The following is a 22,445-nucleotide window of genomic DNA, read 5'->3' as shown; positions in this document are numbered from 1 at the left end:
CAGCCTCCCAGGATTACACGGAAGGTCCCCTTCACAAGGACGCAGGGCTGAGCAGGTAGAAAGGCAGGTGTTCCACACCAACCTCTGAGGGGGACAGACCCAGGAGACTGTAACGGGCAAGGTGTTGGGGAAGCCGTGTCTGCACATCAGCACCTCGTCTGACGGTCTCAGGTGCCGCCCGTCAATGAACTCGTTGAACCACAGACAGTTATTTCTGGGGAATAAGGGGAACGGAAGTGTATGGCGGCGGGGGCGGGGGGTTGGCTGGGGGAGATGAGGACGAGTTGATGGACGGAGGGCCTGGTCTAGGTGGGCCACTGAGGCAGCCCTGTGCCCAGCAGACACCTTCCAGGCCACCTTCCCCGGGACCAGTGGCCCTTCTGCACTCCATGGCATGTGCAGCTTTCTCTCAGAACACGCGCCATGAGCATTGGCGGGGGGGCTTGCTTTCCCATCGGCTGGACCCCTCCCAACCGCGTCTCCCAGGTCACGGAGATCCCCAGACCCCTGGGGCCCAGGCTATGCAGAAAGTGAGACCTCTGGGGGAAAAGGCCAGAGGCAGCAATTCCTGGGCAGAGGCCGTAGGAAGAAGTTGGAGTGATGCTGCCGGGACCCCCCGGGGATGTGTCCTACAGAGCGCAGCTGCAAATCAGAGGTCGAGCTTCGGAAAGGACCCAGGTCCAGGCTCGCTGGGCAGACCCCTCAGACCTTCCCACTCACAGCAACACCTTCCACAAGCAAGACGACCACCAACACAGCCAGTCGGCTCTGGGCTGGGCGGCCTCGGGGCTGTGCACCAGCGCCATGCACAGAGATCCGGGAGCCAGGCCTCCCTTGGAGCTTTGGCGACTGGGTGGCTTCTCCACCCCTTTCTCCATCCTGCTCCACAGCAGACATCACAAATCGATTATAGAGCTCCTTCCCTCTGAGCCAGGAGCTCCTGGTCTCCCAACAACCATCCCAATCTATCCAGCTACAACTGGCATGACTCTGGGAGCTGATTTTCCACATGTGCTGACGACTAACCCACCTGCGGTTTTCCGTGCAAAGGCTTTTCTCAGTCAGGGGCAGGTTGCCCACCCAGCCTTTTTCCTGTCCTCAATCAGAGGAAACTGAGGCACCCTGGAAGCAGCTGGCGGGACGTTATCCTCATGCGGCGGACAAGGATGCCCCCCACCAGGCTTCCTGCTCTTGCTGGCCTCTGACATCACACCGGGCCGGCCCCGAAGCTGGCCTCAGCGCCACACGCCGACATCTCTAGGAAAGCTGGCCAGGGCGCCTGGGCCTGGGACCGCCGCACGCAGGAGCCCCACCCCACTCAGCTCCCTCCGCAGCCCCGTCCCCAGCGCCGGAGACGGAAGAAGAATCCAGTCCCAGCCACGTACCTGAAGGAGCCAGTAACACCTCCGGTGGAAGGTGGGGATGATGGAGGAGTGGACATAGCAGCCGTACAAGCACTAGGGAGAGAGGAGAAACGAGAGTTCAGTTGGAAAGAGGGAAGGGAGGGAGGAAGACGGCGCAGCAGAGGAAGGGCAAGAGAGGGCCGCGGACGCTGCCACCACCCCCGGGAGACCGAGGCGCGGGCGCCTCCACAGCCGGCTCCAGGACCAAGGCCAAGGTCTGGGACACACCTAGGAAGCACAGCTGGGAAACACCAGTGGGCAAACATGGATGGACAGCTGGGGTGCTCGCCCTTGTGAGGGCCATGGGGGCACGTGGGAACCCAGAAAAGCCAGGGGCCACAGGAATGCACATATGTATACATTTTGCCTATCATTTGAGGGGCTGGGGTTTACCCTGACGTTCATGCATAGAACCTGGGTGAAGACCCCTTGGTGTATGGGGACGGACGGAATTGATTCAAGCACACACATACTCCAGACCTTTCCCAGCCAAGGAGAGCCGTCCCTGGCAGCCCTGGCTGGTAGGAGCTCCAAGGCTGGTGGGCCAGGGAGGAGCAGCACTTCCTAGGACTGACTTCCAGAGCTTGGGGCCCTTTGTGCACACCCCGACTGGCTGGGTTTTATTTACAGTTTTCTAGTCACATTTGTGTTTGTTCCAAGTATAAACCTGCATCTTTTACAGATGGATTTGGTTTTAGAAACCAGCTAGAGCCAGCTTGGAGAAGAAGGTGGGTGAGGATTTAAGTTCAGGAACAGCATGTAGAGGGGACATGAGGAGGGACAGCTCTCATGGAGCTTGTCACTTAGATCCAGGAGGGTGGAGCTGACCGGTGGGACAAGTCAGGGGAGCACACCGCACGCTGGGCACCGTGGGGGCTTGCCTGCCGGCAGGGGTGAGGAAAAGGGACTAAGTGTTCTTCCTGAAACTGAACGCTCAGAGTCTGAGTGGGAGGAGATTTGGCCTTTTCTTTTTTTTTGCGATATGCAGGCCTCTCACTGCTGTGGCCTCTCCCGTTGTGGAGCACAGGCTCCGGATGCGCAGGCTCAGCGGCCATGGCTCACGGGCCCAGCTGCCCTGCGGCATGTGGGATCTTTCCGGACCGGGGCACGAACCCGTGTCCCCTGCCTCGGCAGGCGGACTCTCAACCACTGCGCCACCAGGGAAGCCCTTGGCCTTTTCTTTTGGAGCCTCCAATTCCAAACTAGAATGAGCTCCTTCTATTTTCCTCAGAGTTCCCCTAGCTTCCCAAAGCACACGTTCCAGAAGGGGTGGGGCAGAAAGAGAAGGCAGGACCACAGAGCCTCAGAGGATGAAGGATGCGCAAGGTCTTCCCTTCCCCTCTCACCGTAGTCCCCCAACACCGACACCAATTCTGCAGAGAGAAATGGCCGGCAGCTCTGCCTTTACAGCTTTCATCAGATATTTTTCACACTCCCAAAAAGACCAAGTGCAATTTGGTTTGACTAGGAGTCCATTTGAGCCTTGCCTGTCTGATTAACAGAGTTGAAAGAGAAATCATTTTGGACTGTGGGATTCTGGCTGCAAGAAAATCAGATTTCCAATATGTTAGAACCTTTACAGATTGCTGTCAGCTGGGACTTAAGCCCTGTACAAACCAAACAAACAAAGCAGAAATTAATTTAAACGGCTCCCTTGCAATTCTTGCCCACGAAATGTATTTATTATTAAGAAGGCAATATTCTTTCCTGACTTTTCTGGTTTTCAATAAACTGTGTGTTTCTTTCTTAAAAAAAAACAAAAAAACTGATAGCCATTCCTTCTTGCCAGAGGAGACTGGTGTTTGGACATTTTCTGTGAGCGTTTGGTTGCAACGGACGAGCAACCCACCCGCAACTTACATCAGCCCTTTTCCTTTGTAATTTGGGTGTTCTCATGGGCAGTCTCCTCGCTTTCACTCATGCAGTGAGCCCGATGGAGGGAGACAAATTGTTGAGAGAGGAATTCTCTTGCTCTCTTTGAAGTTAAGGCTTCCCATCTGCTCTTTCTCACCGCTCATCCCTCTCGAGAGTTTGCCGTGAATGCCCTGCTTCACCTGTCTCTTTCTCTCTCTACCGCTTGTTCTTGAACTTGAAAAGAACACGCTTGATTTGCAGCACCATCTTCCCCTTCATCCAACGCGTATCTATCTGTGTTGGGCTGCGGCAACCTTGAACCTCGTACTAAGGAGTCACCGAGACTTTACCGAACAACTACTGCGTGTCCCTCCTGTGAGAGCCCAGGAAGAAAGCACAGCCCGTTCTCCCCCAAGACGCCCCAGCACCCCTCTCTCAGGCACCCTCCCCACCCCAGAACCATCCAATAAACAGAATGATGTTAAAAAGAAAAATCGCTGTTTCTGCATCAAGGCTCATGCATTTTAATTAGAGGAACCCTCGGGGCCTCACTCAGAACTTGTTAGTCTATTTTTAGATATTTACTGTAAACACCCTGGTGATCCGATGTCTCTGGTCTCCACAGATGAGATCCACAATCTTAGGAAGGTGGGAGAGAGGTACCCCTGATGAGAGTGGGCCCCAGGTAGCCCCAAGTATGCAAGAAGCCCGAGGGCACTGGACCCTTCCCACGCTGCCTGGCCCAGTGCGCTGGTCACCCCATGGCTCACTTGTCCATCTCTATTCCCTGAACGGGGGGCTCCTGGCAGGCAGGACCTTTGAATGAAGGGGAGCCCCAGTTCCCCCACCCAGTACCCTCAGGACACTGGTCTCTACAGCCTGGTACAGGGAAGGATCCAGAGACAGCACATGTTTAATTTCTGCTTGGGGAACTCTGAAGGCTCAAGTCTTTCTAAAACAAGACTAGAAAACCATCCTGGAAAATGGCTCCACGTTTAGTGTTTAAAGGGTTGAGCTTCAGTTTCAGGGAAAACTGACAGGTGTTGGGTAGCCGGGTTCCCTTGTCTGGAAGTGGGCTTCTGGCGCCCAGTCTTGGTGAGCTAGAGTCAGCAAGGGAGGATTTCTGAGCGGGGGATCCTGCTGGAAGTGGGAGACCTGCTGTTCACCAGCTGGGAGGGCCCTTGTCCTGTCCGGCTGCAAAACGGGCACCGTCCTTTTTCTGTCTTCTGGGTGGTTGTGAGGGTCGAGAGCTGATGCTTGTGCTGGGCTGCCCAGGACAGCAGGTGAGAGAGGGTTCAGGGGAAGCTACGGGGGCTTTCAGGGGAGCACGGCTGAAAGGGAAGAGTGAAAGAGAGTATTTCCAGCTTCAGGAAATGCACGTGGGGACAGGAGGTGAGACACAGTGGGCTGGGCTTGAGGACCCGTAAGGACATTGGGATGGACTGGAGCGTCCACTGCCTGGGGGCGTGGCGAGAGGCAAGTTCTGGGGAGACAAAGCGGGTCAGATCACAAGAGGCCACAGGGACTACAGCAAGGACATTGGCTTCACCCTGGGGTGGCTGGGAACAAAGGAACATCTGCGTTCCGAAGCTCACTGTGGCAGCCGTGGGGCCAGGGACCAGGGTCGGGGAGGGCAGGGGCACCAGGTCCAGTCCTGAGTCCAGGAGGCATGCTGGGAGCAGAGGCGGCAGCGGCAGAGAAATGGAAACATTGGCAGGGGTAAGGATGATGCCCAGCTCCTGGCTGTGCAGACAGGTACCCAGGTACACAGTGGTCCCACGCACAGGAAGCCCTGGGGGTGCAGCAGGCTGGCCGGGAGGGGCTGATTTCAGATTTCTGAGGAGCTCGTAAGGCCCCCAAGGGGAGACACACAGAAAGCAGTACGTTTCTGAGAGCTGGTGCTGGATCTGGGCTGGCCACAGTGCTCTCCACATCCTCCGCACAGGGACGGTGTTGGAGTCACGTGGAGAGGCCCAGAGTGGGGTCCATCCACTCAGGCTGGGTTCTGCAGCACAGAGCCATGCCTGCTGGCTCAGGTGGACAGAGCAGGGGAGGCTGAACTTGCAGATGCTCCGAGCAGCAGGCACGTGGCGTGCTGGGCTGCCTCACCGTGTGCCCACGTACCTCACAACCCCAAACCACCCATGGTCCTGTCCTGCTCCCAGGCTCTCTGGCCAGTTCCCATCGTCACCACTGCCCTCACGCTGGACCACTTCTGCCCATTTCCAGTCCTCAAGACAGTGTCATCACCAAGCCAATCGGGGATTAATTGCACACTATCTCACGACGCAGCGTATCAAATCCATTCCCTTTAACCACTAATCAAGAAAGCAATCAACTTTGTCTGTAGTCATCTGTGTTGTACAAACTCCTGGTGCTTTTGGATCAGGCTCTGGGGGTCCCTTGGGGGTCCCTGGGTTGAGCTTTGAATTTGGGGGCCGTGATATGCTGGGAGGGAGAGTCACATCCTGGGGCTGGCGGATGCAGGTGCGTGTGCGTGTGTGTAAGCGGGTGGGTACACACGCGTGTGGAGGTGTGTACGGGAAAGCACACCCTGGGCCCCTTGTTTATGTGTATCACATAAAACAAAGAAAGAAAAAGAGAAAGCAACCAGCTGTTTATAGGAAACCCAGGAGAACGTCACCCTGTAGGTGAAAGCAACGTTCAAATTGGTTCTATTGGGAAATGAAGGTCTGACATCTTCCCTTGAACATGACAGTGGAGCAAGGAAGAATTTTTTTCTTAAATACTCAGAATTGCTTGTATGAGTCTACGGGGCTTTTTTTTTTTTTTAAGTAAAGAGGAAAGATAAAATTACAGGGGAAACCAATAGCAAACAAGAGCTCCCTTCAGTTCAAAATATATGCTTCAGAAAGGGACGTTTCTGAAGAAAGCATCAGCCTCAAACCTCCTCAGAGGGACTTTTCCCCAACAGACTCAGCTGCCAGAGGTCCCCTGGGGGCCAGAAGGTCCATTAGGGCTTGATACCCGATGGTCTCGGTGGGCCAAGAAGGGAGCATCTCAGGTGGTGAGCGCAGCTTTATGGGTGGGGGATTGGGACTGGAGGGTGGGTCCCCTCTAGCTCCAGCTCTCAATGGCTCTGAGAGATGAAGCTGCTTCTCCATCTCTGTCTCTCTGTCTCTCTCTGGCGTGAGCTCAGCCCTCCCATTGTCCCCTCCACTCTCGGCTTCTGCTCTAGAAAATGGCTGACTTGCTGTCCCCACTTCCAGGCTTTCCCTCATACTGTCCCACCCCCCAGGATGGGTTTCGTCCTCTCCTGTGCAAACCCTACCCTGCCCGAGTCCATCTCAGAGCCTCCCTCCTCCAGGGAGCCTCTCCTGAGCCGGCCAGTGGGAGGAGCCCCTGGAAATGACCCATTTGGGGTCAGGGGGCAGCACGGGAGGTGGACTCTGCTTTGGGGTATCATAGCCACCATCTCTGTCACCATTAGCTCACCTATCGCAGGGGCTGGCAGACTTTCGGCAAAGGGCCATATGGTAGATGTTCTCGGCCTCGTGAGTTAGATGGTCTCTGCTGTAGCTGCTCAGCTCTGCCTTATGGGGCAAAAGCAGCTTAGACGACAGGTAATGAATGTGTCCCCAAACTTTATTTATGGACATTGTAAATTGAACTTTGCGTAATTTTCACCTGTCATGAATATCATTCTTCTTTTGATTTTTTTCCCCCAACCTTTAAAAAAAATGTGGAGACCATTCTTAGCTCACGGGCCATACAAAAATAGGTGCTGGGTTGGCTCCAGCCCGTGGGCCATAGGTTGCTAACCCTGACCCGTCAGATTGGGAGGAATGTGAATTGTATGGTCCTTTGTAAAATTCCCTGCGGTGATTTCCATGTAGCAGGTGTTCAATGAACTTTTGTTGATTTCCATACGATGTGAATATCGATGCCGGGCAAGGAGGGAGCAACAAAGGCCCAAGTGCATAGAAAATAATAGACTGTACGTTTAATAAATACACTTAAGAGTGAGTATTGAACACAGTATCTTTCCCCTCATTGTCTACAGACAGCTCTCAGAGGACCTGGTTGTCTTTCGAACTAGACTTAGTTGTGGATGTTTGTTTTCTGGCCTGAGTGTGACGTGTATCACCTAAATGTGAGACGAGTAGACACTCGGGCACCATGCTTGGCCTGGAGGACTTCCTGGCATGTAACAGGTGCTCAGTGAAATCAAGGCTTCCTCTCCCTGTCCAGTGCCTTCATTTTATTAACCAAGCGGAATTCAGTGAGATAAAGTAAGGGCAGCTGAAAGCAGGTAGCGCAGGATTGGAGATGTGAAGCTGCTTTACATCCCCATGGCCTTGATAAAGCCTATGAAATTTCTTCTCTGGGGAAGACCTTTTCATTCTGTTTTGGGGGCCCCCTCCGACAGGAGACAGGGAACCCCCAAAGCCAAGCCTTGCTGTCTCCCTCCTTCTCTGGGGAAACATGAGGCCAGCATCTTCCTCAGTGGACTGGGGGAACGCACATCCATAGCCCCGCATGACAGGCCTCTCTAGAGGAGGGTGTGGCAACCAGGAGTCACATGAGGCTGTTCAAATTTCAATTCCAATTCCCATTACATAGAAGGAAATAAAATAGAAACTCCACTTCCTCGGTTGCACTAGGCTCATTTCAAGTGCTCTCCTACCACATGGAAGGAGCGGCCATCATGTTGGATGGCTCAGAAAAACCCATCGTCACGGAAGGTTCTATCGGACACTGAGGCTCCGGAGCACAACAGTGCGGCCCGATTCAGGGATGTTCAGCTGGGCCTCTTGGAAGCTGAGACCCCAGGGCCCAAGATTTGGGGAAGCTAGGGATTGGGGGAAGAAGTGGAGGTTGGGACTGCAGGGTGGTGGCTCCATTTTGGGGAGTTGGAATGTTTGGAGGTCGCTAACTGCTTGAATCAGTCTGTGAGTGTATCCCCAAGCCCCTGGGCTCAGAAAACCTCGCTCCCCGGCTCCGCCCCGCCCCATCTCCCCAACCAGAACCTCCTTGAATGCAGGGATAACACCTGCTTCCCCGAGGCTAGAGTGAGTGTAGCAGGGGTCAATGGTTGGTGCTGGGGCCAACGTGTGTGCTGATGGCTGAGAGGGCGCCAAGGGTCTGACGCCCTGTCAGGTCAGGCTGGAGAGGGGAAGAGGGAGAGTTCTGCAGAAGGACGGGATGAGGGCAGTGTTGAAAAGCAATGAGGCAGGACTTCTGCAAGACTGCTTCACGGGTGGGGGCGTCCGCCATGGAGGGGACTTGGATGCGAGGAGGTGAGGGAGGCGGGTGCCATCTTGGATTGCCACGGGTGCGGGGGGTTTTGGTGAAGGGGCAGGTGGGTGGCAGCTTAGGCAGGTCCAGGGATCTGCCTGGTCCCCACAGTGGGAAGCAGTCGCCATCTCTCTTGTCAGTGTGGTCAACTGCCAGCTGGGGAGCTGGTCAGTCACAAATGCCCCCTGGGTCTCAGTCTCCCCAGCCATGAGGCAAAGAGACTGGACCAGGCAGGCCTCTACGGTCGCTTCAGGTTCGACACCGATGCTAGGACGCTTACAGCGAATCTCCATCCCTAACCCTCCTTATGAGGGTCCGTCTACTAGTTCCTCTGCCAATGTCCTGCACCAGTCCCCCAGCAGCCAGGCCACCGGCCGGGGGGCCCAAGAGTTGGGTTAGGCTCGTGGCGGTGGCCCGCACTCTCCCTCAGTGGCCTGGCCCCGGGTCCCCCAGGGGCCTCACCTCTCTCCCCCTGGATCAGTGACTGTCTGCACAAGGCAGTCAGAGTGAAAATAGATTTTTAAGGTGCCTGGTTGATCTCACACACTTGAATCTAATGCACACACGACAAAGATGAATAGATTTTAAGATGTGTCATAGCATAAAGGTGACAGAAGAGAAAGAGATAATATAAGGGAAGGCAAAATCCACCGGGATGATGATTTAATCCTGCTCTGCAGTGACGACAAGGCAGGAGCCGTTTACTCAGAATATTCCAGGCAGGGCAGGTGAAGATTCCAGTGCTGGGGCCAGATGGGGTGACAGCCACACTCTCCCAGAAAGGGCACCCGGGGGTGGGCTGGGCCTTGGCTTACATGTAAGAGGAGGGTGTGTCAACCACATGTCATGACTGTCTGCTCTGTGCCTGGCTTGAGCCCTTGCCTCCAGGACCCCCAATCTGGTGGTTGAGAGACAGCCAAGCAAACAAACAAAACCAGATCAAAACAGCCCCGAGGATAAGTGCAAGGTGCCCCAGGAGAGGGTGTGATGGAGCCCCCAGAAAGGGAAGGACCCCCCTTTTCATACTGAAGGTTGCCAAAGTCACCTAAGAGGAAGTGACATCTGTGATGGGTCCAAAAGGGTGAGCTGGAGTTGGCCACATGGACAAGACCAGGCCAGGTGGACTCGAAAGGGATCTTGAGCAGAGGAATCGGCCTGGGCAAGGATGTCAGCTCCTTCCCAGCTTTGCCATCTTTCCTATCCAAATCCTCCATGTGGGACAACACAGACGGTTCTATCAAATCCCCAATCAGACACGTTGACAAGTGGCGGCAGATGACTTTGCAATGAAAGCAAAGGTGCTTGATTTTCATGGCTTTTCCTTCCCACCAGCCTGGACCCTGCATGTTAAAGCAGATTTCCTGGGAGGACTATGGGAATTCAAGGAACAAGTGCAGGAGCGTGGCTAGAACTCAGATCTCATCCCACAGGTTTCCCTGCCTCCCTCCCACCCCCCGTCCCCCTCTCTGTCTCCATCTCTCATTTCTGTGTGTCTTCCTTGTGTTTCTTCCCTCCCACTACCGTTGGGCTGTCTCTATGTGGCCGGCAGCAAGAGTCCCATCGTTTCGGCTGCGACCCAAGAAGCAACAAAGCCTCTCTCTTCTGGATTAGGGGTGACAACACCAGGGAGGGACCCTCACCTATTTGGGCTGTGATCCCAGCCCTGGGACCCTCAGTGGGGCAGGAAGGCACCTGAGTGGGCAGAGCTGCAGGGCTCCCAGGCTGGGGTAAAACACGGGTCCTTGCTGCCAAAGTTCTGACATGCCCTGTAGAAGCAGGAGCTCTCCAAAGGGCAGGGGGAAGTAAAAACCCTCCAGCACCTTCCAGATCTCCCCAAACCAGTGGCAGCTGCTGCAAGGGGGCAGGAGTAGGTCCAAGCAGCTCTGCTTCCCAGACACCTGAGAGCCGAAGATCCTGGAAGGTCCTGAGCAGATCTCATGCAGGGACACGGTTGGGAGGGGGGCGGTGACATGGAGTTCCTCTTGCCTTTTGTCTGCGTTCGTCCTGCTCAGAGCATCCACAGGGAAGGCCAAGGCTGAACAGGCTAGTAGTCTGTCCAAAGTCATGTGGTAGCAAGAGGCAGAGGAGGACGCAAACCCGCCCTTGCCTGGCTCAAAGCCCTCGTTCCCTCTGCCCTGGCATGCCACCCGGATGGCGTCACTCAGGCATCCACGCCGATGGCCGAGGGTCAGGCCTTCTGCAGGGCCTGCCTTCATCAAAGACAAAGGGATGGATTCCTGGGCTGCTCCCAGGACTGTCCTCGCTGGAGGATTTTGTTCGTATTAATCTAAGATTAGACCAAATGATTCAATTCGCATGCTGCCTGTGAAAGCACTGGGCCTCAGAACTTGTTAAATAGTGAATTGCTTTAAAATGAGTTTGAGCTAAATGGATTGCAGTCTGGTTCGGCCTTCGGGGTTGGGTGACAGGAGAGATCTGGAATATTAGATCATCATTGACCTGGCCTCCTTCAACGGCATCTCCCAGAGCCTGAACCCCTGTCTGCAGATGCGGGAGCGGGGGTTCAGAGATGTCAACACCTTGCCCAAGGTCACAGGGATGTGTCCTCAGAGCTGGAGGGACTGGGGGTAGCAAACGTCCACCCCTCCCAGATGGGCAACGTGCCGGGGACACAGCCAGGAGACCAGGGCAGTGCCTGGCAGGCCTGGGACACGTGTGACCCCACCCCGTTGTCCTTCAGGAAGCACCCGTGGGTCCCTAGTCCCTGGAGACAGGCGAGACGCCCTCCCCCAGGCACCTGCATTGGTAGGAGCTCAGAGGAGGGGCACCTGGGGGTAGGGGGTGGCATCTTGGGCAAGCAGAAAGGGCCACAGAGACCCTCTAGGTAGGGGCTCTGTTGGGGGGAGGACAGGGGGGCTGTGGCCCCAGGGAAGGATGGAAGCAGGAGGCACTGCCCCTGACCCCACCCCCAATGGGGGTGCAGTGGTTTAGGGTCCACCACCTCATTTCTTCCTGGCCCCTGGTTTGGGTGGGGAGCGGTGAGAAACAAGGGGGGTGGATCTTGGAGAGAGGCACTCAATTCTCACGCTGGAGCCTCCCCCAATAACTCCACGGAAAGTTCTAGACCATCTGTATAGCACAGGCCCTTTCAGTAGCTATAAAGGAACGTGAGGAAGAAATGAGAGGCAGAGGTAAGGGTCCAGGGGACAGTGTGAGCTCTGGGAAGTCCCCTCACTGCCGGCCTTTTCTAGGGATCGGGGAGGTGACAGTCTGGCACCCCCGGCACCCCCACCTGTCTCCGCTCACCTGGGCCCCCTCCCTACGGGGGTGTCTGGGCATCTGCAGGAGGGGCGCGTGTAAATAGGGCCGCTGCAGCCTAACCACGACACGAGTGTGGGGTGCGATAGAAGTTAACTGGATTTTTAAATAAAAAGGCATAAAAATCATGTTTAAAGATATAAATAAAATCCCTTGGAGCTTCAGCTTTATTGTTTTTGGGGGCTCCAGGATTAATAAACTAGTGGGCAAAGAATGGAATAATAGCTAGAAATTGAGTTAGATTTAGATTTAGGGAAGGAGTTGATCCCAGTCACGAATCTCAAGCAGCAGATCAGAGCAGGACGGAGGGGCAGTGGGTTTAACCCTCCGTGGTGTCTCCCAGCGGCTGTTCCCAGCGGTTCGGCTCCGTGACCCCGGGAAGGAGCCTCTGCTGGGGTCCAGTACAGGTACGTAGCCGCCCTCACCTGTCCACTTGCCCGCCCTCTGGGGACCCTCAGCCGGGTCTATGCGGTCTCCTCTCTCTCTCTCTATCCCCAGCACTTGCCAAACTGCTCTGGGGAACCTGCTGCCCGGGGCATTTCCGTGTCTCAGAAATCCCTCCCGGCACCTGGTTCCCAGGGGCCCCCACTAGGGTGTTCATTCACCCTCTCTCCTCACGGGGTGCAGCAGGCAGCTCAGCTCAGCATCAGCCGTCCTGCCAGCAGCAGGAAGAACTCCTCTTTCTCTCTCTCTCTCTCCCTCCCTCTCTCTCTCTCTCTCCAACTTCTGATTCGGTTACCTCCCCACTCTGAGGTTCCTGTCCTTTAACCTGTTTCAATGTGTCTAGGCTGTTTATATCTCAAATACTTGCTAAGAGTACTGGATGTAAATAATAAATAAAGTGAAATTTCCTTTCTCTCATCGAAGTGCATTGCGGAGACCTGTTTCCTGGAACCCTGCCAGGTGGCTGGACCTGATCTTGAAAGTGGTTTATACTGGTTGTGGCCTCCCTCCTCCGTTCTGTCCCGCCCCTCTCCCTCCCCGCTTGTTTCCACCAGCGGTTTCAGAGCCCCTTCATTTTTTGCTGGGCCCCCCTGCACCGAGGACTCTGATGAGAAAAACGAACTCCCACAAGTATCTCTTGGTCTGGCTGGTGTTCCCTTTGTCAATCGGCCTGTTTAGGCTGACACATCGTAACAGGACTTGCACATTTTAGCCTAAGTGGTTACTAATTGGACAGGGGACATTGAGCCTCTGAGGGGGCCAGGGGCTGTGTCCTTGGTGCTAGGAGCTTTCAGTGCACATTCCCAGGTATCTGGCCTTGCCTTCTCGTCCTCCGTGCCTCGGTCCCCTGTTTCCAGAAGGGAGGACACCCCAAAGCCCCCAGAGGCCATTCCGGATGGCACAGAGGGCAAGAGCTGCCCAGGACTCAGCCGGCCCTCTGACCGCTGCCCTGCTCAGCACACGTGGGGCTGGCATTTCTGGCTGTAATTATTGCTTCGCTCCAGAACCTGCTAGAACCCAGCTCCCAGCACCGCCCCATCCAGGCACCCATGACACCATCCAGGTACCCAGGCTCCCCTTCTACACACACAGCCGCTCGCAGCCAGGGAGCCCAGGCGAGGAATTCTTGCGTAAAGCAGGCGATGGGGTTGTGTTTCTTAAGAAGCTGGAGGGAAACTCCAGGACCGGGTCTGTGGCTATGTTAATGCAAGGCTGGGCTCCATGCCAAGACAGTAAGTGGAATCGAATTCCTGAAACCAGCTTTAATCAGCAGATTTTTAAGGTTAGAATTACTCTCTCCTCTCAAAGCCTTGCCAAGGTTAATTTGGGCCTGAGCATGCAGAATTAGTGGGCTGGACAGAGGGAATTGGCCTTTTCCCGATTTTTTCTCAAGTTCACAAAACATCCCCACAAAAGACAGAGGGCAGAGCCCACCTGTGAAAGGCGCTCCCCACATCAGAAACCTGATCCAGGGGCCGAGTCAGAAACACACACAAATGGAATCACGCCAATGGCCAGTTCCGGCCGAAGAGAGATGCCAGGATGGGCAGGGAGTCCGGTTCTCAGGAAGCTGACTGAAGTACCAAGCGGGGTGAGCTCAGCCACGCCCTGACCCCTAGCGACAAACGTGCTGAAGACATCTGCGCTCTCGGTGTCTCCCGGTGCCCGAGCACAAGCCGCGCTCCCCACCCGCCCTGGTGGCATTTAGCGGCCTCTGAACCTTGGCTGTGTCACTGAGTCTCCCTGAGCCTCAAGTCTCTGATCTGACCCTCCTCCTTCTTGGGTGGAGGACCCTGGTGCCTGGAGGGGGGGCTTGGGTGTTGGATCCAGATCTGGGTGTGACTCCTGCACATCTGGAGATATAGCACAATGACTCCAGGAGGGAGGTGGGATGGACTTGGTGACTTTGAATCTCAACATCCTGGTTAACACAAGGCAGTTGGACAACGACCCCAAACCTGCAGGCTTGCTGGACTAAATGAGGATCAGATGACAATGTGTTTGCAGCAAGCGGCACAGAGGCTTCAATAAACAGAGGCTCCCCCGGTTTCCCCGGAGACGCCCTCCTTCTGCGATCTCAGGATGCTATTCCACAAGGATGCCATCTCACCTGCGCCCATCCCTGGGATCACAGCGGTTTCCCCGCAGCCGCCCCGACCCTGCTGAAGCTGTGTGTGTGTGTGTGTGTGTGTGTGTGTGTGTGGAGGGGGTCACCCCCATCCTTTCTCTCCAGCTTCCTCAAGTATCCAGGGCTCGTTTTAAAATAAGCAGCAGCGGCTGAGCTGCCTAGAACCAGCCAAAATGGAAATGGAAGAGGGAGGGGGCAAGAGTCAGGAGCTCCTGGGGACCTGGAGCTGGAAGTCCTCCCCCGCACTGGATGCATGCAGGGACCCTCCTGTTGTGGAAAAAGTGGATCGTCCTGGATTCTGTCCAGGCTTCCCTTGACATTCCCAGCTTTCCTCCAGACCGGCCGGACTGAATTTTTTTTTTTTTTTTTTAATGCGGTACGCGGACCTCTCACTGCTGTGGCCTCTCCTATTGTGGAGCACAGGCTCCAGACGCACAGGCTCAGCGGCCATGGCTCACGGACCCAGCCGCTCCGCGGCATGTGGGATCTTCCCGGACCGGGGCACGAACCCGCGTCCCCTGCATCGGCAGGTGGACTCTCAACCACTGAGCCACCAGGGAAGCCCCGGACTGACTTTTATGGAACAAACCACACACCAGGACACATTTCCTGGCCCCGGCCTGGCCGTGTGGGCCAGGCTGCAGGGAGGGGCTGAGGCCTGTAGGAGCAGAGACCCCTCCGCAGCCCCAGGGGAGATGAGGCTCCTGCCCGCCTCTCCTTCCCTCTTGCAGGGTCGGGGGCTTCTACCCACCACAGCCAATGCCTCTCTTCTGCCTGGAAGTCTGCTCTGCAGGCATCGCCTTCTACTCTGGAGAGAGGAGGGAAGGTGGGTGGGTCCCGACCGCTGGTCAGAGCACTGCCCGCCCATCGGGGACCACCAGAGTGGAGGAAGCAGTGCAGGGTGAGCGGACCCGCGGGCACAGCTCGGGAATGGCCCCACAGAAGCCTCGTCACCCATCAGCCCACCCCAAAGCCTGCCAGCCCCTCTGCTGTACCTGCGCCACCCTCTTCACCTGGCTGGCTGCACGGCTCCACGGCCCCCTGGCTTCCCGCTCAACAGCAAGGACAGCGTTTCACAGACAAGCATCCGATCCCATCCCTTCTCTACCGTAAATCCTCGAGGCGGCCACCCCTGCCCCAGGATAAAGTGCCAACTCCGTGCCCACCCGCTTCGGTCTGGGTCCCACCTACTCCGTCTTGTTCCTCAGAACACAGCCCCCCTGCCAACACGTCCACTCCTTGAAGGGCAAGAGCCCTCTGTTTCCCCAGAGCCTGGCACTGCGGGTGGCTTGGAAGTCTATTCAAACATCCCACTTGAACCTCGTGGAGGAATTGTTTCCTGGTCCTCAAAAAGCTAAACCTAGAACTACCATACGACCCAGCAATTCCACTCGCAGATACGTACCCAAAGAATTGAAAAATGTACTCACACACTCATGTCCCTAGCAACACTCTTCACAGGAGGTGGAAACAGGCCACCCGGGGACGCACAGATAAGCACAACGCAGCACAGCCACACCAAGGAATGTGGTTTAGCCGTAAAAAGGACGGAGGCACTGATACCTATTCCAACTCTGATGAATCTAGAAAACAGTCCTCTAAGAAACCAGGCCCCAAAGGTCACAGACTGTATGGTTTCTTTTATAGGAACTATACAGATTAGGTAAATCCATGGAGTCAGAAAGCAGACGGAGGTTTACCGGGGGCTGGGTCGGGGGGGCAGGGAGTGACTGCTGATGGGTAGGGGGCTTCCTTTGGGGGCAATGAAGACATTTTGGAACTAGACAGAAGCTGTGCAATATTATGGATACATGAGGCACCTCGGGATTTTTCACTTAAGAATGGTTCATTCTATGTTCTGGGAGCTTCCCCTCAATTAAAAAAAAAAAAAAACCAAGACAGTGGCCCAGGCACAGACAAGGGATAGGGACCCCTCTGTACCCAGTCCCCCGGGGCAGCTGCCTCCGCTCCGGGACCTCGGAGGATGGAGGAGAGAGCGGCCTACCCGTGAGGCCACCTGTCCAGCTGACACACGCTAGCCGAGCACCTACTGTGTGCCGGGCCCTGTTCAAGGTGCTGGGGACTCCATGGGGGTCCAGACAAGGCTGACCCAGCCTCTGGGGCTCACGTCCTGGCACGGGGGCTGGCCCACCCTTCCTGCCTGGTTCCCTGCCCAGCACCTGCTGTCTAGATCTCAGCCCTGGAGCCGGGGTTGCCCTGCCTGTCTGCATCCTTCTCCATCCATTTCTGAGAGGCTCATCTTCTCAGTGACGCAGTCCCCTCCTCCTGGGTGTGGACTTGACCTTCCATTTCCCCCCTGTTGACCCCCCCTCCTCCCATATCTGCAGAGGCCTGGCACAGAGGAGGTACTTGGAACGGTCTGTTGTCCGAACCCAGCTGGGAAAAAACCAGGATTGCCAGGGGACAGGCTGTGGGATGTTGGTTGGGGGAAAGGGGGCTGGCAGGGACGCCCGCTGCTGGAGCTCCACCCAAACTCAACCGTCTACACCAGGCCTCGCTAGGAGCCTGCACAGAGAAGGAAGGCAGGCATGGAGGCTTTCTGCCCCTTTGAAAGGCTTCTCAAGGAGGTTTGGTCTCATGTTCCTCTATGCCTCCCAATCCTGGCACCGAACATTCTAGAAAAGGTGTTTGGGCTAAGGACCAAAGGAGGAAATATCCCTCAGGAGAGATGGAGCCTGAGCTTCCAAGTGGTGTCGGCATCCCCCAGGCAGAGTCCAGACCCTGCCCCGGGCAGTGCTGCCGCGGGGAGGGGGGCCAGCTGGTGCTGGGGGGAGGGAGGGGGGCTGGCGGAAATGAGGTCCATGCGGGTGGAGCCCAGGGGCTGAGCTGCTCTGGGCCGTCTAGGTAGCCACAGCCGCCCCACACACTGTGTTCCGGAGCTCTGGAAATCCACCTTCCAAAACCCAGCCCTGTAGGTTCTGAGAGGTGCAGCCTGCAGGTGAGAACATCACGTAAATGGCTCTCCCCTGGAGTGGGGCAGGGGGAAGACAGGGGCCAAGGCAGGAGGGGCTCTCACCCCCTGCCCTGCATTTTACCTGCCTCGTGATGGATCTTCGGGTTCTAGAGAGAGAGAATGCAATATTTTAAAGTGTGTAATGACATGCAGGCTGCATGTGGTACAAATTTCCTGGATGTATAAAATGGGAAAGAAACAGGTTTTCTGTCGCCTGCAACTATTGGGCAGCGTTAAAATATGACTCTTCAGAATCCAATATTCTGCTAACCTGCACGGGGAGGTATTGAATCCTGCAGGTAGAGTCGGGGCGTGGTGGGGCTCACAGCCCCGGGCACCTGTGGCTAATTCAGTGGCTCCAGTTCTGCATCTGGGCTGCTTACAAGGCCCGTGGGCTGCAGTGGCTCCTCCACACCAAAGTGGGGGCTGAGGCCTCAGGGGTCCCGCTTCCCCTCTTGCTGCTGCTGCTAATGGAAATCTCTTGTGTGATGTCACGCCTTCTGCATTCTGCATTCAGCTCGGCCACTGGGCTCATCTCCCTGGGCTTTTGTGTCTCTGGCCACTGTTACCTGAACAAGTGACACTGGACACTGGCTGCTAGGCACACATCCTCACTCTGTGCTCACGATGGTCCTTCAAGGAGGGAATTAGAATCCCACTGGGAGGATGGCCCAAGCCTCAGAGACGCGAGTGCTTGTCCAAGTTTAACAGGGATTCGGACCCAGGGCTTGCTGGGCAGACTCAAAGCTGGTGCCTGTGGCCCCCTAGTGGGCCGCATCCCTGCTGGACCAGATGCTGGGACTTCAACCTCAGCCCGTCTCTCCAAGCAGGACTCCTGGCCTTAAAGGTAACGTGATGGTAAGGCCAGAACTGAGACCCCTTCCCCGTCTTATCCCTCAGCTACCTCTCCATTTCAAAGGATGGCGTCAGAGGCCTTGCACGCCGGGAACTGCTTTGAGAGGGGAGCCCAGCATTGTCTCAGGCCTGTTTTCTAAGAGAAGAAAGTGAGGCCTCGCGGCGAAGGGACAGCGCTGGGCGGTGGCCTGGCCTGCTCTAGGCACACGCTGGCTGCACCTCTGCTCAGCGCGGGGGCCGGTATTGCCTCTCCCGTTGCTCCCAACCTGCTTCCGTCCTCCCCGGTGGGAAGCAGGGGCCTCAGGTCGGGAAGATGCCAGTGGGCCCCGCCCCCGACCAGCTTGGGCGCAGTTTCAGGTTAAGAAACCCTGGCTCCACCCTGACGAGGGATCCTGCAACCATCAGCCCCATGGCTTGTCCAGAGAACCCCCCCATCCCTGGGATGAGGCTCTTCGCAGTTTTCCTTAAAAACAGGCAAACCAGCCATCTTCCCGGGCCAGCGGCACCTTCCAGCAGCTGCCCTGAGCCTCTGGCCCAGTTCCCCCACTGCCGCCCACCCGCTGGTCCCAGACAGGCCATGTTGGTGATCAACGGTCGCAACAGGTTACTGTTCGTCTGGGCAAAGATTTTGCTTCTCTGCCTTAGAGCCATTTTCCACCCATGGGTGCCCACTAGCCCGGACGGCAGAGCAAGCAGGACGGGTGAAGGCCTGCCAAGGGGCCCCGTCCCCACTCTGGAGCAGAACACACCGCCTCTGCAGGGGACCTCAGCCGGGTGCCCGCCCCCTCGGAGGTCAGGCTCTCTCCCAGCACGTGGGCCTTCCTCCGGGACATGGAGGCTCGAGAACACTCCAGATCCACCGAAGCGTCAGATCTTACACCTTCCTGCCTGCCGGCGTAAGGAGCTGGAACTAGAGCACTTAGAACAGGAGTCCTGTATCAGGATTCTGCACGGGGAGCCCCTGCCCCCAGCTCCATGCCTGCTGCTGGTAAAGGACGCCCGTCAATCCTCGTGGCCTCCTCCTCACCCAGAATTTGCCTGGGGAGGTGGGGGGTGAGGGCGGCCTGGGCATGGGCATCCAGACTCTCTACTCTGCAAACACCCAGGGCTTGTGTGGGGGGGGAGGGAGAAGAGGGTGGCACAGGAGGGGGTCTGCTCACCCGCTGGTAGAGCCCGCTGCACTGTACCCGGGAGGTTGGAAAACCAGCTGCTGCCCACGGAGAGCTGTTTCTGCCCCGCTTTGGTAGACCAGATGCCCGTTCAAGGAACGGCGGGGCCATGGGCACAGTTTGGGGAAGACCTGGAGAAGCACCTCCCACCACAGCCCCCAGAAGGGACCTGAAGGGTTTCCAGCCCAGCCACTGGTCTGACAGAAGGTTCCTTTCACAGCACCTCCCGCGGTGGCACAAGCTGGGATCTCACAGCTAGAAGGCGGCCCCTTCTGGAGGAGGGGTTTCTTGGGAGCCTGCCGAAGCGCCCCCTAGAGGAGAACCCTATCAACGCGGGCCCAGCTCCCCCGAACCACTAACCCTACAAGGCGCGTGGCCTTGGAGGTCACTTCATCTCTCTGAGGCTCATGCACTCCATCAGTCAACCTGTGGTCCCCCAGGCCCCTCACTGGAGGGAGCCTGGAGCCTCTGTCCTGCTCTCCCAGCCTCCTCCCCGCGAGCGGGATTCCCCATGCCTGGGGGAACCGAGCCCCAGACGGATTCTCACCCTTTCGGAGCCTCTGTCAGGCCATGCAGCTTTTGTGATCAAATATTGTTATATTTACCTAAAGGTCTGTTAGGAAGCAATTTTTGAGACGATGAATATTTAATGCGATATTTAAATATTTAATAGGAACTTTTTCGAACCTGACTTAATAATCCATGTCACAGGGAGAGGAAAATGGGGGTTGTCTTTCAACATTTTCACTTACTCTAGTATGCTCTGTGTTTGCTGGTATCTTTATTTTTTTCAGGGCAGAGTTTTAATTATACTCAATATTCTGGAGAGAAATTCTTTTCTCATTAAAACTTAACTCTTGCCCACAGCAAGGTGAGTGGGTGGGTGGAAGATGCATCGAGTCGGAAAAATGTCTGAAGCTGAAAGGCTTGCTGGGATCAGCTACTCGCTAGCCCGACTCTTTCAGCTTCCAGATGAGGAAAGTACTGCCTCCAGTGACCATAGCCTCAGCCCAGGTAGGGCCAGGCTTGCCCGGATGGGAACCCAAGTCTTTGGACCCCCAGATGCCAGGAGCCCCCTGACACCATCTTGACTCCTGACTATTTGCTCAAATCATGGCCCGGGGGGCAGACGTCAGGTCACACCTACCTCGGTCCCTCCACCCCTGGCCATTGTCGTAGCAGCAGCAATTTGAGATTTTGATCACTTAGGAGGTGACTTTGATGGCTTAGACCTTCTTGGAAGATTTGAAAAACTCAAACCAAGTGCCAGATTCTTCTAACGTGAGGGTAGACGTGACTGAAGGTTGGCCCCCTGCTGAAGCCAAGTCCTTGCCGGGTCCCGAGTGCCCCGCCGTCTCTCTGGCTCCCCTGGCGTCAGGCAGCCTGGGCCTCACAGTCCAGGGGGCAACTAAATCCTTCCACCGTGCAGGGTCTTGGGTCAACCCCCTGACTCCAGGTGGGGCCTCTCCCAGGTCCAGGGTCACCTTGAGCAGTTTGCTCTGTCTGTGCAGCCACACCCTGCGGGCCACCCCGGCCCAGCCTTCAGCCCCCCTGTGGGTGGCGGGCATCACTCTGCTGCCCACCCCTTCAGACTCAGCTCCAGTCACAACTCCCGTAGGCTTCCCCTGCACCAGCCCTGCCAGCAGGTCGCTTCTGCAATCTCTTCTCAGAGCAGCAGCCTTCCCTGCTTAGATCATTCCAGAAGGCTCTAGCTCCCTCCTTCCCCTCCACTCCTCAGCCTTTCTCTGGTCTCATTCATTGACACTTCCCTCCTTGCCCCCATCTGTTAAGGTCACACCAAACTACTCCACATTCCGAGTGAATTCAGGCATATCCTTCAAAACCTGCTTAGATGTTCTCTCCTCCTGGAAGGCATCCCTTCCCCCTCCCAGCTGATGCTTAGAAGTTATCACTCCTCCCTCTGCACTACAGAGGTTGCCAGAACACGCTTTCATGAGGACAGATTTTATTTAGCGTCAGGGGCTGTTTCTAGTCTGTTCCCCCTACTAGACTGCAAATTTTATGAGGGGTAGATAAGGGTCCCTCTCATTTTTGTATTCTCTGGGCCTGACATGGCTTCTGGCGTACAGTAGGCGCTCATTTGTTGGTTGGACGAGTCTCTGGACGCGCCGCATGCTTCCAGCCCTCTATGTCTTTGCACCTGCTCTGCTTTGGTTTTGGAGGGTTGGAGAAAAGAAAGCCCCGTTTCCAGGGTCAGTGAACTTGTATGTGTCCTTCAGGGGGCCCTGCGAACACCCACCCTTCCTCTGATCCAGCTCAGACTCCGAGGCTTCGCCAGGTGGTCCTTCCTCGGCACCCCCATGCCCCTCTACTCACCGGCCATCACAGCGGGGCTGAGACCTCACCGCACCTTAGGGGTCTACCTCCCTGTCTCCTCCCTGCCTAGTGGGGAGCCCCCCTGACAGCAGAACTAGGCCTCCTTAGCTTACCGGCCCCAGCCCAGCCCGGTGCCAAGGGAAGAGAAAAGAACGCATACAGAATCCTGGGCTGGGCGAAGCGCACCGTGGAAAACGGGCTGCAGCCTGCCCTGCCCCGCCCCCTTCTCATTCCCTGAGCCAAGCTGGTGGGGGCCTGTCACGTGCAGAAACCGCCCAGAGAGGGCCAGGCTGAGCCGCCAGACATCTGTGCCTCTTCCAGAGCCAGGTGTACAGGGCATCCTCAAAAACTGCTTGAGAAGATCTTGGGTCCTGGGGCAACCGTTAACCCTGGCTGGGGTGCTTGGACATGGCCCTGAGGCCGCACTCCAGAGGAAGGACGTGACAGATAAAGAGCTGACATGTTTAAGATGGTAACTCTTTTAATAAGGGGCCTTAATTATTTAGCAAAACAGTGGAAGAGACCAATTCAGCAAGGAGTGATAGTTTTAATCTCCCTGAGCACCAGTGGGTTTCCTCCAAGGGAGGGGATCTGGCTTCTCCCCGCTCCATGTCCCCACCCCCCGGTCCCCCTCCCCACCAGACTCTTGCAGTCTCTTTCTGGGGGCCTGAAGGAGGGCAGGCTCCAATGGCTCATTGCTGGATCACGATGTGTGGGCCTCATCAGACCAAGAATGACGTTTC

The 22,445-nt window shown here is 56.3% G+C and overlaps 1 protein-coding gene across 1 annotated transcript in view; it reads right to left on the bottom strand.

Moving 5' to 3' along the window:
• The window catches only part of CAMTA1 (calmodulin binding transcription activator 1), a 916,345-nt gene that overhangs the window by 261,748 nt on the left and 632,152 nt on the right, over positions 1 to 22,445 (bottom strand). Inside the window, 1 exon segment of the mRNA XM_082612607.1 lies at positions 1,386 to 1,457. Within this exon segment, the coding sequence (XP_082468733.1) occupies positions 1,386 to 1,457 (72 nt within the window).

Source organism: Mesoplodon mirus (assembly GCF_964341445.2).
Source record: "Mesoplodon mirus genome assembly, chromosome: 3".
NCBI classification, from domain to species: domain Eukaryota; kingdom Metazoa; phylum Chordata; class Mammalia; order Artiodactyla; family Ziphiidae; genus Mesoplodon; species Mesoplodon mirus.
This window is presented reverse-complemented; position numbering and strand designations above follow the sequence as displayed.